Genomic DNA, 16,906 nt, shown 5'->3' with positions numbered 1-16,906 from the left:
CAAAATATAGGGTCATGGTTTGGATTCTGCTGGGGACGGCTGCACGTTGGAGTGTGTCTGTTGTAGTTGTAGTTGAACACATCGGCGCAGCTTCTATACTTACGAGAGATGTCTTCAAAAAGACTTCTTCACCTCGCGCCGTAAGAAGACTGAAAAAGCGCGGGAGGCCTGTGGATCCTGCATCTCTTCGAGGTCCACAACGAAGAGGAACTCCAACCACTGGTGGGAACAACATTATAGAAACATTAGAAATCATGTTCTCACTGCAAGAAGAAGGATGAAGGCGTGGAAGTTGAAGAATTTTTGCTGATTGTGGATGTCAGCACAATGATCTCTTTACCTCATTGCTTATTATTCCGATAAGATAACACTACAATCACCTGTCTACCTCATTTCTTAGTTTACTTATGTCTTGTTTGTGTCTTGGAAGAATGCGTACGTATGGTATGTTCTCGTATTCTTTCTTTGCACTAAGTGCCTTGTTGTAAAAGAATCAGAGTCCGCCACGACAGAGGACAAGTTGTCCCTTTCTTGACCTTCTGTAAATAAAGATTTCACATGTCGGGGGTATTTTTTTCCCAACTGTGTGGCTAGACGATATGCTAATAACTGTTTGCGCTTCTTTGCCTGTATATTGTTAGAAAAATAAGGAGGGGGAGAGAAGTCTGTGGACTGGACTCTCCTCTGCGCGGACTTGAATAAACGGAGCTCCAGCCGCGATATCCTGCCCCAGAATCAAGGGCCACACCAGAGATCAGTACTGAGTATGCTTACAAAGCGGAGTATAACCAGAACCCCCAGCATTTACCTGCACAGACCCTGCCAGGGGTTACAGGGAGAGTGTCAGCTCCCGGGCCCAGACTGCCCCTCCCCCAGCATTTACCTGCGCACACACACACCTGCCAGGGGTTACAGGGAGAGTGTCAGCTCCTGGGCCCAGACTACCCCTCCCCCCAGCATTTACCTGCACACCCACCTGCCAGGGGTTACAAGGAGAGTGTCAGCTCCTGGGCCCAGACTGCCCCTCCCCCAGCATTTACCTGCGCGCACACACACACCTGCCAGGGGTTACAGGGAGAGTGTCAGCTCCTGGGCCCAGACTGTGCCTCACCCCAGCATTTACCTGCACACCCACCTGCCAGGGGTTACAAGGAGAGTGTCAGCTCCTGGGCCCAGACTGTCCCTCCCCCAGCATTTACCTGCACACAGACCTGCCAGGGGTTACAGAGAGAGTGTCAGCTCCTGGGGCTCAACGCCTTACACGGGAAGTAAGTTAGACGGTTCTTCTTTGAGCTTCCCCAGCCTGTATTTCTAAAACCATCAGTGTTATACGTTACTTCCGGATTGCGTTCCATTTAACTTCCGGTTTTGCGTTCCACATGCCTGCGCTACTTCCTGTGCCCCGAGAAGGTCTCTTGTGAGGATTACTGGTTTGTAGTCATTGTTGGCCTTTTGGTTTTGACTGATTTAAGGGTGTTCGGAGTTTTCCTCTCTCTGCGGTATACATAATGAGAGTTGGAGTCCTTATTTAGTGAGTGCTGGTTAATGGCTGTCAGAGCCCAGTGCATAATGGGAGGCAGGCGATGGGGGTATCTGGATGATGGGAATTGCACTCTTCCTTTGCTTTATTCTAAGCTTGGCATTATCTCATGGAGACAGCTGTGTGATGGGAGTTGCAGTCTTTATGGGGTATAAGCTGTCTTTGCATGTATTATAAAATAGTGCTGAGGATAATAGGAGTTGTAGTTCTCTTTATAAAGCAGTCATGTGACATCTTCAGGCCCTGAGCTGCACAGATAGGGATTGTGGGGATTGCAGATCATTCACAGGCAACTCCATCCAAATAATTCTTATCATTTAATTAAATCACTAAAATCTCGCTCTGTCTGCGGCCCTTGGGGCCAGAACTGGACACTGCTGAGCTACAAGGGATAGCGGGGGTTACACAGGGTGACCCTGCAGTCTGGGCAGAGCCTTGGCAGGTTCCAGGGGGCCACCGCAATCACCCAGAAACCCACTTCCCCGCCGTATTATTGTGATGTCATTATACGTATTCTATATGGTGAGAAATGTCTCCTCCCCCTCCGTATTATGCTGTCATTATATGTATTCTATATGACTTTATTTGGTGACAAAGGTGTCTCCACCCCAGTGTATTATTGTGATGTCATTATATGTATCTATATGGTTTAATATAGTGAGAAAGGTGTCTCTGCCACCCGCGTATTATTGTGATGTCATCATATGTAATCTATATGGTGAGAAGGTTTCTCCTCCCCCAGTGTATTATGCTGTCATTAAATGTATTCTGTATGGGTTTATATGGTGAGAAAGGTGTCTCCGCCCCTATTGTATTATTGTGATGTCATTATATGTATCCTATATGGGTTTATATGTGAGAAAGGTGTCGCCTCACTATCTATTCCCTGCAATGTGGGCGTCTGTCGGGAAGGTGATTGCCCCCAGGGGGCCGTCTGTGCAGACAGATGATGTTTTGTCTTTCTTTAGGTTGATGTTGCTGTGAACGGAGAGCACAATGGTCATCGGAAGCCACCTCAAGACCGGCCATTTGGCTGAGGAGATATTGACCCTCAGCCTGAAGATTATCTGCCTACTGACTGGGCAGGTGAGGAGTCTGGGCAGAAGGCCACCCGGAGACCACCAGGGAGACTGATAATTTGGCATATGGTGGTCCTTTAACAAATAAAGTTGGGTAAAAGGAATGGGCTGATTTTTTTTACAGCTTATGGTTGAGACTCTTGGCATGGGCGCCTTCTTTCCATTGGGATAAAAAGTTGTTTTCTACATGTAGGATTATATAATTGTAAGGAAGCACGGAGACCGCATCCCCCATGAGTCAGACGGGACCCGGAGCCCCAGCCCGGTGCCTCCACCTCACTCGCCGACCCACGAGAGGAACCGCGAACAGAAGATCCTGGAACTGACCAACAAGATGATGTCCCTGCTGACTGGAGAGGTGAGCGCTGCTGGGAACGGGACGTTATACAGTAACACCGAGGCGTGTGTCTGGATGGTGACGGCTCATTGTGTGTCTCAGGTTCCTGTAAGGTGTGATGATGTCACCGTCTATTTCTCCATGGAGGAGTGGGAGTATTTAGAAGGACACAAGGAGCATTACAGGGACGTGATGATGGAGACCCACCAGCCCTGTGGTTCTCCGGGTAAGAGGTTTAATCCCTGCGGTCTGTGTGTAGAAATTAAGGCGTCTTCACTGTAACAAATAACATGTAAAATGTGAGGTCCGTATAATAAATACTCGCCAATAAGGCAGCCGCGAGAGCTCTCAGGAGCCGGGGCCGCTGTTAAGACTTCTGCCAGACGGGGAGTGTTTAGAAATGGCGGCGTCTCCGCAGGTAGAAGACATTTATCTGTAAGAGACTCTGAAATCTACTTGTTTGGGAAAGCGGCCGCTTCACTTAATTTGATCATTTCTCTCCGACAGACGCATCCGAGGTCAGAGATCGAGCCCCTAATTCTCCGCTGGACTGTAAGACGTCTCATTTTATTAAGGAGGAATCCGCCTCACGTGAAGAGACAGACATTTGTGACTCGGCGGAGTCTCCACAGACAGAGCTCACATCGACTCGTAATGAGGACGGATCCCCCTCAGATGAAGACGGAAATGTCTCAGCCCCCGATACACACACAGAGCACGACGGGGGGGATAATACGTCTGTCCACGTAAAGGAGGGATCCGCCTCATGTGAAGAGACAGACATTTGTGACCCGGCAGAGCCTCCACAGACAGAGCTCACATCGACTTGTAATGAGGACGGATCCCCCTCAGATGAAGACAGAAACATGTCAGCCCCTGATACACGCATAGACCTCGAAGGGGTGGATTATATGTCTGTCTGCGTAAAAGAGGAATACATTTCAGATGCTTACTGTATCCCAACCAAACACAATGAATCTTCTTCTACTGGTGAACCCCAAACCAGTAACACACATTTTCAGTGTGAAGCACCCCCCGATGAGGGTACATATAGCTGCCCCGAGTGTCAGGAATGGTTTACCAGTGAGTCTGATCTACTTCTACATCAGACCATCCATAATAGATCGGAGGTCTCCTCTCTGGACGCCGGGAAAAGTTCTTACTCTAAATCTAAGCGCATTAGGCATCAGCGAGGGGAGAAGCCTTATTCCTGTTCTGAGTGCGGGAAATGTTTTATTAGTAACTGGCACCTTGTGCAACATTTCAGAGTTCACACCGGGGAGAAGCCTTATATATGTTCCGAGTGTGGGAAATGTTTCAAGGGGAACGCTGACCTTCTTCGACACCTCAGAATTCACACCGGGGAGAAGCCTTTTTCGTGTTCCGATTGCGGGAAATGTTTCAAACAAAGGACACATTTTTTACGCCACCAGCAGACTCACACGGGAGAAAAACCCTTTCCCTGTTCTGAGTGCGAGAAATGTTTTACCAGCAACTTTCACCTTGTTCAACATTTCAGAACTCACACCGGGGAGAAGCCTTTTTCATGTTCTGAGTGTGGGAAAAGCTTTGGCAGTAACTGGCTCCTCGGTCAACATCTCAGAATCCACACCGGGGAAAATCCTTATTTGTGTTCCGAGTGCGGGAAATGTTTCAAGCAAAAGTCACATTATGTAGTCCACCAGCGGACCCACACAGGTGAAAAACCATTTCCATGTTCCGAGTGCGGAAAGAGTTTTGGCAGTAACAGGGAACTCATTCGACATCTCAGGATTCACACCGGGGAGAAACCTTATTCCTGTTCCGAGTGCGGGAAATGTTTCAAGCAAAAGTCGCATATTGTAGCCCACCAGCGGAGCCACACAGGAGAAAAAACATTTCTGTGCTCCATATGCGGGAAAAGTTTTATCAGCAATTGCCACCTTGCTCAACATCTCAGAATTCACACTGGGGAGAAACCTTATTCCTGTTCCGAGTGCGGGAAATGTTTCAAGCAAAAGTCCCATATCGTAGCCCACCAGCGCACTCACACGGGTGAAAAATAATTTCTGTGAGTTTGGAAATCTCCAAACTCTTATTCCTGTTCCAGAGAAAGAGATGCAAAACGCTTCTCTTTCTCTTGGTCTCCTTCCTTCGCTTTCCGCCGGCCTTGTCTTTTTTCCCGGTTGGGTTGTGGTTGGGGAGCGCGTCTCCACCTCTGTCGTCCGCCATCTTCCCAACTTGTGCGCCATGTGTTTCTTTCTTTTCCTGCCCTGCCTGCTCCTGACTCACAGAGTTTTCGCTTGAAAAATATTCTAATCTTCTGATTTTTTTTCCCTTATTGTTATTTTTGTTTGCCTTTAACCCCTTCTGTACTGTAATACTCTACCATATTAATCTCTTATTTTGTTTGTGTTTATTAGAACGTAGTTACGTTAATTGTTGTTAAAAGAACTGTTACTAATCAACAATTTCTGATGTCCTGTTAAAGGTTTTTGTTTTATTAAATTTGTCATGCACCTCGAGGTAAGACTTTGGAAAGGGGGTATTCTCCCGAGACACATATTCTTCCGAGTTTGGGAGACGCTGTAAAGGACAGTATTAACTTTGGTACGGTCTCCTGTAAGGGGAAGGATCATGGCGGTTGTGATCATATATGGCAGAGAGCAAGACTTTCAATTCAGCCGTTACCAAGAACCCTATGACCTCCTGCCAGAGACAGACAATAATATATATATGTGCTTCTTAGCCACACAAAAGACCCTCAAAGAGCGAGGAAGACATTTTTATGCTGTCCTGTCGTTAATGTCACAAGAATAAAAATTTGTCCTCACCAGGCTTTACGGAATCTGACGATTATTAATCACCAACAAATTGCGTAGCGTTGTGCAATTTAGATGAGGTTAACAAATATACATGTGTGTGTGTATATGTGTATATATATATATATATATATATATATATATATATATAATAAACACAAGAGGAAATGGGGGGCTTATGGGTTAAAGGATCTTATATATATATATATATATATATATATATACATACATACATACATACATACATACATACACACACACACACAGCCTGGAAGAAAGACGAGACAGGCGGGGCATATGATAGAAACATTTAAATACTTAAAGGGATTTAAATTGTGACACGACTTGTATTAATAACATGTTCACGAGGTCCCTAAGAGGACCTCTAACATTTTAAAATATATAAATATATATATATATATAAATATATATAAAATACATCCCCCCCAAACCCGTTAAGCCATAAGCATAAAAATTGTAGAAAAAATGTACACCTTATAGTTTGTTCCCTATAAGTGGTGGGAAAGTATGGAAAATCTATATAAATTTGGTATTTCTGAAATCAGGAGACCTGAATTGATAAACCTGGAGGGGATTTTCCATAATTTTACCTAATTTTGTGAGAATTCAGAGGGATTTTTTTCTAATTTTCGCTAGTTATTACTAAATTTTTCAGCTAATCATCCAACTATGGTATGAAAGGAAGCTCTATCACTCCTTGAAAAAACAATATATAGTTTACACGGGTACACTATTCACAGGAAAAGAGAATAATCGCTGAACTGACATAGCGCAAAATTGCTCCGGGACTTGAGGTACCAAAATGGGATTGAAGGGGTTAAGGCTGCCTGACAGGAAAATAAACTACTCTGCACATGCTCCACCCACAGCCCTAGCAGAAATGGCGGCGGGGGGCGGGGGAGGCAGCTACATATGGATGTGATGTCACAGGAAGTGAGTGCACAGGGCTACCATCTTTGTTTCAGGCAAGTTCCCCTCACAGCTCTACTGGGAGTCCTGGCATGTAACCCCACAGGAAGCATGGGTTACGTTACATGTGGTGAACACTCCCAATGTTTTGAGACAACTGTAGAAGTGACTTGCGTGGAATTGAAAGATTGCAATCCAATGCAGGTCAGTTGGCTGATAATGTTATCGTGTTTACCAAATGTAAGCCCCCGGAGTAGTGTTATAGTGTGTATGTGTATAGTCTGTATGTAAATATAGTGTGTATGTGTATAGTGTTAAAGTGTGTATATATATATATATGTAGTGTTATAGTCGGTCTGTGTGTGTATATAATATATATATATATATATATGGTGTTTATAGCTAGTAGGTGTGTGTGAATATACTATAGTATTATTGTGTATGTGTGTATATGTATAGCGTTATGGTCAGTGTGTGTGCAAATATACTGTAGTATCATTGTGTGTGTGTGTGTATGTATAGTGCTAGAGACAGTATGGTGCCAGATTCAGTGTGTATGAGTGCATAGTGTTATATGTAGGGCTGCAACAAACAGCAGAAAAAACAGAGAAAAAAAAGCATTTCTTGTCTTTATTGCCCAACCTGTCCCCCAAGTTATGAACATTTAAGCCCAGGCTTGCCACGCTGCCTCCCACATATGCCTTATACCACCTGATACGCCACTGTGCCCTCTCATATCCCACTCTGTCCCCCCCAGATATACCTTATATCCCCCAGATACCATAGTGCACTCTGATATGCCTTATACCCCAGATATACCACTCTGCCCCGAATATGCCTTATAACCCCCAATATGCCACTTTGCCCCCCTGATATGCCTTATAATCCCAATATGCCACTGTGCCCCAATGAAATAACCCCCCCCCCCCGTGCTCCAGACTCCTTGGTGTCTAGTAGAAGCAGCAGGTGAACGTATACGCGTACACAACCTCTGGTGGTGGCTGGCACTTTCGCTGAAGCTTCTTAAACTGAGCACCGGAAGATCATGTGACGTGGGTGCTCCATCATAGAAGCTCCAGTGGAAGTGCCGGTGTTTTGGATGCTTTCCAATAAAGCCTTTCTTCAATTGTTGAACTGCTCCAAATTATATGAATATAAATGTACGTGCACGGAGAGAGAAATAAGACACACGACACACTCTGGGTCAGGTCCAAAATCACTCTGTTTTATTACGTTTAGGGTATAGGTTATATAGTGTACAAAAAGAGGGACGTCTTAACATATAAATCATATTAATTGGTTATTCCTTAAAACTATGCGGATATAGGCAGAAAACCGTTAGAACAAGATGCTATCTTGTGGTTAGCGCGACAAACGGTACATTTCCTGTAGCTAGAACAAACTGCTACCTTTGTGGTTAGTAAGACAAACATGAACGTTTAAAATACTGCTACTTGCGTCTCTCACATATTTATGTGAGGTTTAACTCTTTATACTAGTCAAAGCCAGCTTATATTCACTAAAACCATAAGCGTTTCTTGCTGATATATATATAGTTATAGAACTGGGTTCCATAACACCGGCAGTAGTGGAGGATGTCTGCGCGCATCGCACAGACGCACATCGGCTGTTAAAGAGAATGATCCGGGTCCCCTGCGGCACTTCGGTGGATCCTCCTCTCTGTCTCTTGCTGCCGGTGAACTTTGCACAATACGCCCAGACAACCTCTGCTGTGCTAGCCGATATTGGAAAAAATTCAATAAATATATATATATATATATATATATATATATATATATCACTGCTAACAGCAATGACACTCCTATCATGCCCAGGCATACCCAGATTCCAGCATATTGTTATTGAATTTGAATTTTTCTGTCCAATTTTGGTGTGTTACTTTTAATAAAAGTGTGGTTAACACACCAAAATTGGACCAAAAAAATCAATAATATTATATATATATATATAATATATATATATATATATATATATATATATATATATATATATATATATATATATATATATTGCTAACAGCAATCACACTCCTATCATGCCCAGGCAGCCAGTACATGCTGGAACCTGAAGGCTGGAGGCAATAACGATGTACCCCAGCTTCCAGGGAGTGATCTCTTCCGGAATGCCAACTGCGTCTGTAATTCGCCGATCAAACACCATCTTGTCGCAGAATTCAGACAGTCGCAGTAAACTAAATCTGCTTGGTGTCGTGTGATTGGGATCGCACTTGGTTCCTTTAACTCCGCTTGTGTCTTTAGCCCAAGTTCTTTAGCGAGTGTTTCTTAGAACCGCTTCCAGTATTAGTGACTCTGTCTGGTGGGCGCTTTGAGTATAATTGGGTTGTGTATTTAAGTCCCAAGCACATGGTCAGCGACTCCATTTTGACACAAGCACATGGTCAGTGACTTTATTTGAACACATTAACACAGCTCGATAGGTTTATGGTTCTCTCTTACTCGCTTTTCACACTCTTACATTTAGGTGTAAGTGACACTTTCTGAACAGCAGATTTTCTGAAACTTTTTTTTTTTTTATTTCTTGTACAAACAAGAGACTGTAGAGTCCTCTGCCCTCCCCTCATTTCATTGCCACAAGTATGAAAAGAATGCAAATGACCACATTGTAAGAAATCTGGACACCTTGAGAAGGAAATCTATTGAAAAAAATGCTGTAGTTTTTTTTCATGGTTCTCCTGGGAACATCAGGGAATTTCACCATCCGGTGTATCAATAATCAAGGTTTCATTCCCTTTGATATGCGAAGTAGAGATCCCAGTAACCTTCTCTCCCGGGCGGTGGATGTCATACTGTCTCCACACCTAACTGATGAAAAGGAAGATGAGGGTTTTCTCACCTCTACGTCCTGGAGCCAGAGCTCTTGCATATGCAAATGACCAGGTGTGGGTGGACTACCCAGTTCTATAACTATATATATATCAGCAAGAAACGCTTAAGGTTTTACGTACCTTTATATTCATATAATTTGGAGCAGTTCAACAAGTGAAGAAAGGCTTTATTGGAAAGCATCCAAAACACTGTCTCCCGACCTCCTTGAGTATTCGGGAAACTATGCAGTGCTGACTCTCCCAAACTCCAAAGAGAAAATATGTATAAAAACCTCACCCAAACTGAGGGGAGACTCTAAGGAGAAGCTCGTGGGAAGGAAAAGGCCTGCAGGGACTGCAGTGTACAGACCTGGGGTGGTAACTCTATCTGCCCCTGGCTGTATGTTCAGGTTTGTTGTGTGTTCTTTATTGTGTATATTATATTGTCTGTGTGTTTGTAGTGTTCGTTTTGTTGAGTGTTACTAGTTTGAGGTGCCTGTTGGTTTATTGCTGTTTATAACCCCCATAAAGCCCCTGCCCTTCTCTCTCTCCTGATGCCTCGTATAACATTAGTAATAGAACACAAGTCAGAGGAAGGTCTTGTTCCTAATGGGGCCCCTAAGAGACCGGTCCTAGGGCCCAGACTTTGTAATATACTTTTACGTGGTCCAAACCCTTCTGCACAGAGCTGACGCCTGTTTCTGGTTTAATTTCCTTACATAGTTTGGTTTCATCTGTTAAACATATAGCTATTGCTTTCCGGACCCTGTTCCCAATCATTGATAATTTAAATAAAAAGAAAGAGACCAAAGACAGAGCCTTGGGGTAGTGGACTCAAACGTGCAGCTGGAAAATGCCCCATTACCAGAAACGCTTTGTGTGTGTTCACCAATTCTCTCTGTTTGAAATAATATATAAACATGATTATTTGATTATTTTTCTCTTTCTTTCATTCTAGGACTATAAATATACCAACTATTCTGACCACGTAGATGGAAGATCTTCTCCTGCGTCATCTCTCTCATCATCAAGTCTGAAGAAACAAATACAATCACAAGGAAAATCCTGAAACGATCCGTAACGAGGAGTTTGGGGATAAAAGTGCCGCCACTCGCAGCCAAGGAACCCCAATCTCTGGTGGATAAAGTGTTTAGTGAGCAAAATAGAAACATTCAGAGAAATTTGAGGTTCTGTTTTTGGATACTCGGCAGAAATGGATCAAACAGCAGAGAAAACCTTTCCGTGTTCTGAATGTGGGAAAAGCTTTGCACGAATGAGTGGTCTTAGAGCACACAAGGGAATTCACACCGGGGATAAACCGTATGAATGTTCCGAATGCGGGAAATGTTTCACCTTGATAGGAAATCTCAGTAGACATGAGAAAACCCACACGGGAGAGAAACCGTTTGCATGCTCTGAATGTGAGAAATGTTTCATTTCAAGCTGTGAGCTCACAGAACACGAGCGAACTCACACCGGAGAGAAACCATTTGAGTGTTCCGAGTGTGGAAAAAGTTTTGGTCATAAGGTATCACTTAGGTTGCATCTGAGACTTCACACCGGAGTGAGACCGTATTCATGTGCTGAATGTGGGAAACGTTTCATCACAAAGCCACAACTTACCCAACATGAACGAAGTCACACCGGCGAGAGACCGTTTGTGTGTTCCGAATGTGGAAACCGTTTCGCCACAAAACAAGTGCTTACCAGGCATGAGCGAGTTCACACCGGGGAGAAGCCGTACGCGTGTTCAGACTGCAAGAAATGTTTTTTTACAAAGCCAGAGCTACGCAGACACGAGATGTTTCACAGTGGAGAAAAAACATTTGCGTGTCCGGAGTGCGGAAAACGTTTCACCTTAAAGTCAGAACTCACCAGACACAAGCGATTTCATACTGGAGAGAAACCATTTCCGTGTCCTGAATGCGGGAAACGCTTCACTACGACGGGGAGCCTCAGTGATCATATGAGAATGCACACGGGAGAGAAACCTTTCGCGTGTCCTGAATGTGGGGAACGTTTCGCTAGACAATGGAAGCTTAATATACATGAAAGGTTTCACAAAGAAGGAAACCAGTTTGTGTGTTCTGAATGTGGGAAAAGTTTTGCCACGCAGAGAAGCCTTAATCAACACGAGAAGCTTCACACTGGGGAGAAACAATTCGCTTGCTCTGAATGTGGCAAAGGTTTTCTGAGAATGGAACATCTCAAGAGCCACGAAAGGCTCCACACAGGAGAAAAGCCATTCGGGTGTACCGAGTGTGGAAAATGTTACACAACAAAGACCGCACTTAGCATTCATGAGAAAAAGCACAAAGGAGAGAAATCATTTGCGTGTTCCGAATGTGGAAAATGTTTTACCACAAAGTCAGAACTTCTAGTACATGAGCGATATCACACTGGAGAGAAACCTTTTAGATGTGCCGAATGCGGAAAACCGTTTACCACAAAGTCAGAGCTGGCTCAACATGAGAAATTCCACACAGGCGAGAAGTCGTTTGCGTGTTCGGAATGCGGAAAGTGTTTTTATACCAAAGCACATCTCAAGCAGCATGAGAGAATTCACACGGGAGAGAAGCCATTCGCATGTTCAGAATGTGGAAAATGTTTTGCCACGAAGTCGGAGGTCAATCGGCACCTGAGGACTCACACGGGAGAGAAACCGTTCCCGTGTTCGGAATGCGGAAAATCTTTTCACACCAAGTCACACCTGAGTAGGCATGAGAGGACTCACACCGGGGAGAGGCCATTTGCGTGTTCTAAATGCGAAAAACGTTTTAACACGAGCGAGCACCGGAATAGACACGAGAAAACACACATTTCAAAGGTTCCAACTGCATAGAGGAATGTGGACAGAATTTAGGAATAGGAAGATGATTTTGGCCCCAATCTTTGGCTGCCCCAATCTTTGGCTGCAAGATTAAGTTTTCCATCTTTAATTTTTAAACCGCGTGGTGCAAATTCTAACTTGTGTGATTTTTTTTTTTTTTTTTTTTTTTTTTTTTTTCTTCTTCTTCTTCCTCTCAAAACTTGGATTACACGCAGGATCTTAACCCTTTGCGGTCCAATAAATTTTCTCTAAGACTAAAACCACATAATTTTTATACAAAAAAGTTATATTTTCTTATTGATACAAAGCAATTAATAAATACAATTTTAAAACCATATGTTAGTCTCAATATTTTTTCATTGTATGAAACTTTAATAATTATCCTCTTCACTAAAATCATTTAGAATCACCCCATAATAATAATGGCTAATCTTTATCATAGCGACATCTAGTGGTCACTAGGAAATCTGACATTGGACCAAGTACACTAATCGAAACCTTAATGAAATCTGTGGCATAAGACCAGAGATCAGAGAAATCGTTCGGACAGAGGGATGCAGTAATACTTATACTAAGCTTGAAAAGTGTTCCTGCAATGACTTAAATTTTTTTTTTAGGCAGTGTACATGTGTGTGTAAAGGCAGTGTGTGTTTGTGGGCAGGTATGTGTGTATAGGCCGGTGTGTGTAAGAGCAGTATAGTGGTGGTAAGGGCAGGCAGTGTACATGTATATGTGTGTGTGTTTATGGGCAGGCGTGTGTAAGGGCAGTGTATGTGTATATGTGTGTGTAAGAGCAGTATAGTTATTTGGTAGCTGGTGTGTAAAGGCAGTGTACACATATACATGTGTGTGTTTATGGGCAGGCCTGTGTAAGGGCAGTGTGTGTGTGTGTGTGTAAAGGCAGTGTGTAAGGGTCCTGGGAGGTAGGCAAACATTAGCCTTTTTTAAATAAATAAATAAACTGCTACTGTGGACTATTCCAGTGATACTCAACCAGCATTATGGTGGACACATGGCTGGCTGAGAATCATGGGAATTTTAGTTCACAGCTAGCATCTGCAGCTTTACTGTTGCTGCACTTCCTATGACGCTCTCTTAATACTGAGACTTATTTTTGCGTAAATTTGTATTTTTTTCAATACCTCATTTACATACTACATGCTGGTAAAAAGGTCATGTATGTATGCGCTATAGAGGTGAGCTGCTAGTATCTAGAAATACTGCAATCCTCACCATAAACAAATGTTCTCGACTTCGTCCTATGTGGGCCAGCAAAGTATTGGCCTGAAGGGGACAGACACGCAGGGCCAGCATGACTGGGCTGACCGTAAATTGCCCAGTGTATCTTTTTTTAGGTGGTAGCCCAATAGGGACCCTCTGATAAAGTTTATGGTAATATTATCTGTTACCCCTCCCAGGGGGTGTTTATTTCTGCACAGGGGTAATTCCTTTCAGTTTTTAGAAAAAATATACAGTAGTTTGCACCAATCCTCCCTTGTTTTGTTGGGTATGGCAGGGGGTCCCTCGGGGTCTGGCGTCAGTGCGGGAGTTGGCCATCTGAGGTACATGCAGGACTTCCCAAGGGACGGCCCCGCGGAGTTCATATCAGCTTTGCTACCGTGCAGGGAGGACGCCAGTAAGCGCTTTAACATTGTTTACGCCTGCGCCAGCATTCCTGGGGGATCCTGTCCTAGTAAGCTAGGAGATGGCTGCTACTGACTGCTGGGTGACCCCAGCGATCCATAGCAGCCAATCCCCCTCAGTTCCGTGCACCGCACCTAATCGCTTCTGAAGCGAATCACGTGTACGGAACCTGAACATTTAGTGAAATCTTCCAGAGAAGACGCAGTACCCAAATTCCGGTAGCGAAGGGGTTAATATTTTTGTTGAACTTTTGCGTCAAATTTCGGTGCGTTACTTACTTTTAATAAAAGTGTGGTTAATACACCAACATTGGACAAACAAAATCAATAACAAAATTATATATATAATTGCTAACAGCAATCACACTCCTATCATGCCCAGGCAGATGTATATGCTAGAACCTGGGCATGATAGAAGTGAGATTACTTTCTCTCTATGCCCTGCTATTCCCCCCACCCACTTACACATACATGCGATCACACACACATTCTTTCACATTCATTCACTCATTCATATACTCGTACACATATTCAGTTAATGTCTGCCATAGTTCATAACTCCCGTAATTATATACCGAACAAGACATTGGCAATGGTACAGGCTACAGCATAACACCCATCATATACATTTATATATGCACTAGACATGCATTTTTCACTACATAATATGTACTTATCTCTTTGAAGTAAAGATCATGATTGAAATGTGATTTCAAAATAACAGCTAAACTGGCGGTTTCTTTAATATCAGACCCTGCTGCCGATATATATAAATATTAGACCCTGCTGCCAATACACTTTATTTTGAAAAAATTGGACCATATACAAACATCTCCTTGGGGCCCGCTCCACAGCATGCAATCGCTCCCTCCACTCCCGGACCAAAGATAGGTATAGATCAAATAAAACAGGACTTGCATGTATAGATCAACGACATAAGACATACAAGCCTTATATTTGCAGGTATACATAATTAATGTATGGAAACATAACATTGCAGGTATGGATCAACAGAATAACACACAAACCCAGCATTGCAGGTATAGATCAACCTGACAAGCACCCAGATAACACACACACAGGACTTGCCATCTTTGTCCCCAAACAGCCCAGCTTGTGCCATCTTTGCCTTTCCACAAATCAATTATACATCTATGATACACAAACACTTTTACAGTCACTCACTAATTCACACTTTCCTTCACATAATCCATTCATACAATCGTTTATTCTCTCACTCATTCACACATCTTCATTAACCCCTTAAAGACCGGGCTTATTTTTTCTTTTTGTGGGACCGAGGCTGTTTTAACACTTTTACGGTGCTTGTGTTCCGCTGTAATTTTCTCCTCACCCATTAAGTGAACCCACACACGTTAAACATTGTTTTATTCAGGACAAGATGGGCTGTCTTCAGATACCATTATTTTGATCATATCATCTTATGTACTATAAAAAAAAAATAAAACATGGTGAAAATTTGAAGAAAAAAAGAAAACACCTTTTATGACTTTTATTTGAAAAAATCTTTTACTCACCTACAAAAACAAAAGCTGTTTTTTGTAAGTTATAGGGCAATAAGTACAAGTAGCATTTTATGATTTCCAAACTTTTTTCCAAATCTGGGTATTCTGCCTCCATATCCTCTTTGGAACAGCTTTGAAGCCGGTTAACTCAATTTATCCCCATGCATGAGATTCTATCAACAGCCTTTGCCAAAGTTTGTGGTAGTATTTTTATTTTTTCCACACAAAAATTGTACTTCAGGAATGAATTCATAGCTCCTGGCATGCGTCACTATCAAACAACAACAACACAATATATGTTCAGTAACATCTCCCGGGCTCAGTGATACCCCACACGCATGGGTTTGCCGGGTTGTTTGAGATTTAAAATGCCACATTTGGGAAGTGAGCTTTTTTTCTCCATTTTGGCCAGGCTGTGTCTATGCCCGGCCACTTCAATTTACCCCATCAAACCATTCATTTTCTATTAAATTAGACACCCCTCGGGTATTTGAAATGCTTTAACTCTTTCCATGTCGAGATTATATTTTTTTTGAAATTTTTATTAATTTTTGAACAAAGAACAAAAACATCGTAACATAACGTCACAGCTACTGTCGCAGATGTTAAGGAACTGTACACAATCCCAGATAAGGGAGACAAGTGACAATAACATAAAAAGAAAAACAAGTCCCCCCCCCACCCCCAACAACCATTTAAACCCATGGCCATGGAAAAAAAGAGAAAAGAAAAAAAAAAGTAATATATATACACACACACACACTTTTCATCAGTTGTCCAGTCAAACATAGTAACAACTTAGGTGCAAGGGGTAGCACCTTGAAGTAATCGGGCACTGAACCATGAGGTATCCTGAAAGGTATGTATAATTTGTGTCTTAAGGGGTTCGTCCAACGGTTTCCCATTTCGTAAAAAAAAAAAAAAAAAACGTATAGTACCTTCGTCTTTATTAAGGGACGCATCCAACCAGTCCATTCGAAGCAAATACAACAATTTAGTATGAACTAGGGACAGAATGGTGGGGACGCCTGTATCCAACGGTGCAAAATAGGTTTCCTAGCCACTGCCAAAATTATTCTAATTAATGTCACATCTCTGGCCCCCCCTATCTTAACCAGGCCATGAATTGCCGCAGTTGGGTCGATACAATAAGCATCAGCTGATAACTGCCTCAAAAAGGTTTAAGTAGTAGTCCAGAAGACACGAATTAGAGGGCAAGCCCAAAATTATGAAACAGATCAGCACCTTCAACACCACATTTTGGTCAAGCGTCCACTGGTATTATGCCGATTAAAAATGGTCTATGGGGGGATAAGTAGGCCTGATGCGCTATCTTAAGTTGCATGTTTAGATAGGAGCCAGCTGGTAACAGTTT

The 16,906-nt window shown here is 42.9% G+C and overlaps 2 protein-coding genes and 2 long non-coding RNA genes across 4 annotated transcripts; 3 read left to right on the top strand and 1 right to left on the bottom strand.

Moving 5' to 3' along the window:
* The first annotated feature begins 1,366 nt into the window (after positions 1–1,366).
* On the top strand, positions 1,367–3,728 carry LOC128469267 (gastrula zinc finger protein XlCGF66.1-like). Its single transcript, XM_053451091.1, has 5 exons — positions 1,367–1,430; positions 2,509–2,626; positions 2,813–3,182; positions 3,464–3,607; positions 3,709–3,728. The coding sequence occupies exons 2-5, from the start codon at positions 2,537–2,539 to the stop codon at positions 3,726–3,728; spliced, it is 624 nt and encodes a 207-aa protein (XP_053307066.1). The 5' UTR covers positions 1,367–1,430; positions 2,509–2,536.
* A 138-nt stretch (positions 3,729–3,866) lies between these two features.
* On the top strand, positions 3,867–12,525 carry LOC128469266 (zinc finger protein 850-like). The gene is made up of 2 exons (XM_053451090.1): positions 3,867–4,990; positions 10,744–12,525. The coding sequence occupies exons 1-2, from the start codon at positions 3,868–3,870 to the stop codon at positions 12,372–12,374; spliced, it is 2,754 nt and encodes a 917-aa protein (XP_053307065.1). The 5' UTR covers position 3,867; the 3' UTR covers positions 12,375–12,525.
* LOC128469195 (uncharacterized) lies at positions 7,895–8,260 on the bottom strand. Its single transcript, XR_008345923.1, has 2 exons — positions 8,097–8,260; positions 7,895–8,042 (listed from the first exon to the last, which is right to left on the bottom strand). It is a non-coding gene; the product is annotated as an uncharacterized LOC128469195 (long non-coding RNA).
* Positions 9,694–10,717, top strand: LOC128469199 (uncharacterized). The gene is made up of 3 exons (XR_008345926.1): positions 9,694–9,781; positions 9,841–9,949; positions 10,491–10,717. It is a non-coding gene; the product is annotated as an uncharacterized LOC128469199 (long non-coding RNA).
* Positions 12,526–16,906: the final 4,381 nt, after the last annotated feature.

This window comes from Spea bombifrons, chromosome 11 (genome assembly GCF_027358695.1).
Source record: "Spea bombifrons isolate aSpeBom1 chromosome 11, aSpeBom1.2.pri, whole genome shotgun sequence".
In the NCBI taxonomy this organism is placed as follows: Eukaryota; Metazoa; Chordata; class Amphibia; order Anura; family Pelobatidae; genus Spea; species Spea bombifrons.
Note: the sequence above shows the minus strand (reverse complement) of the source record. Positions and strands in the feature narration are given on the sequence as shown.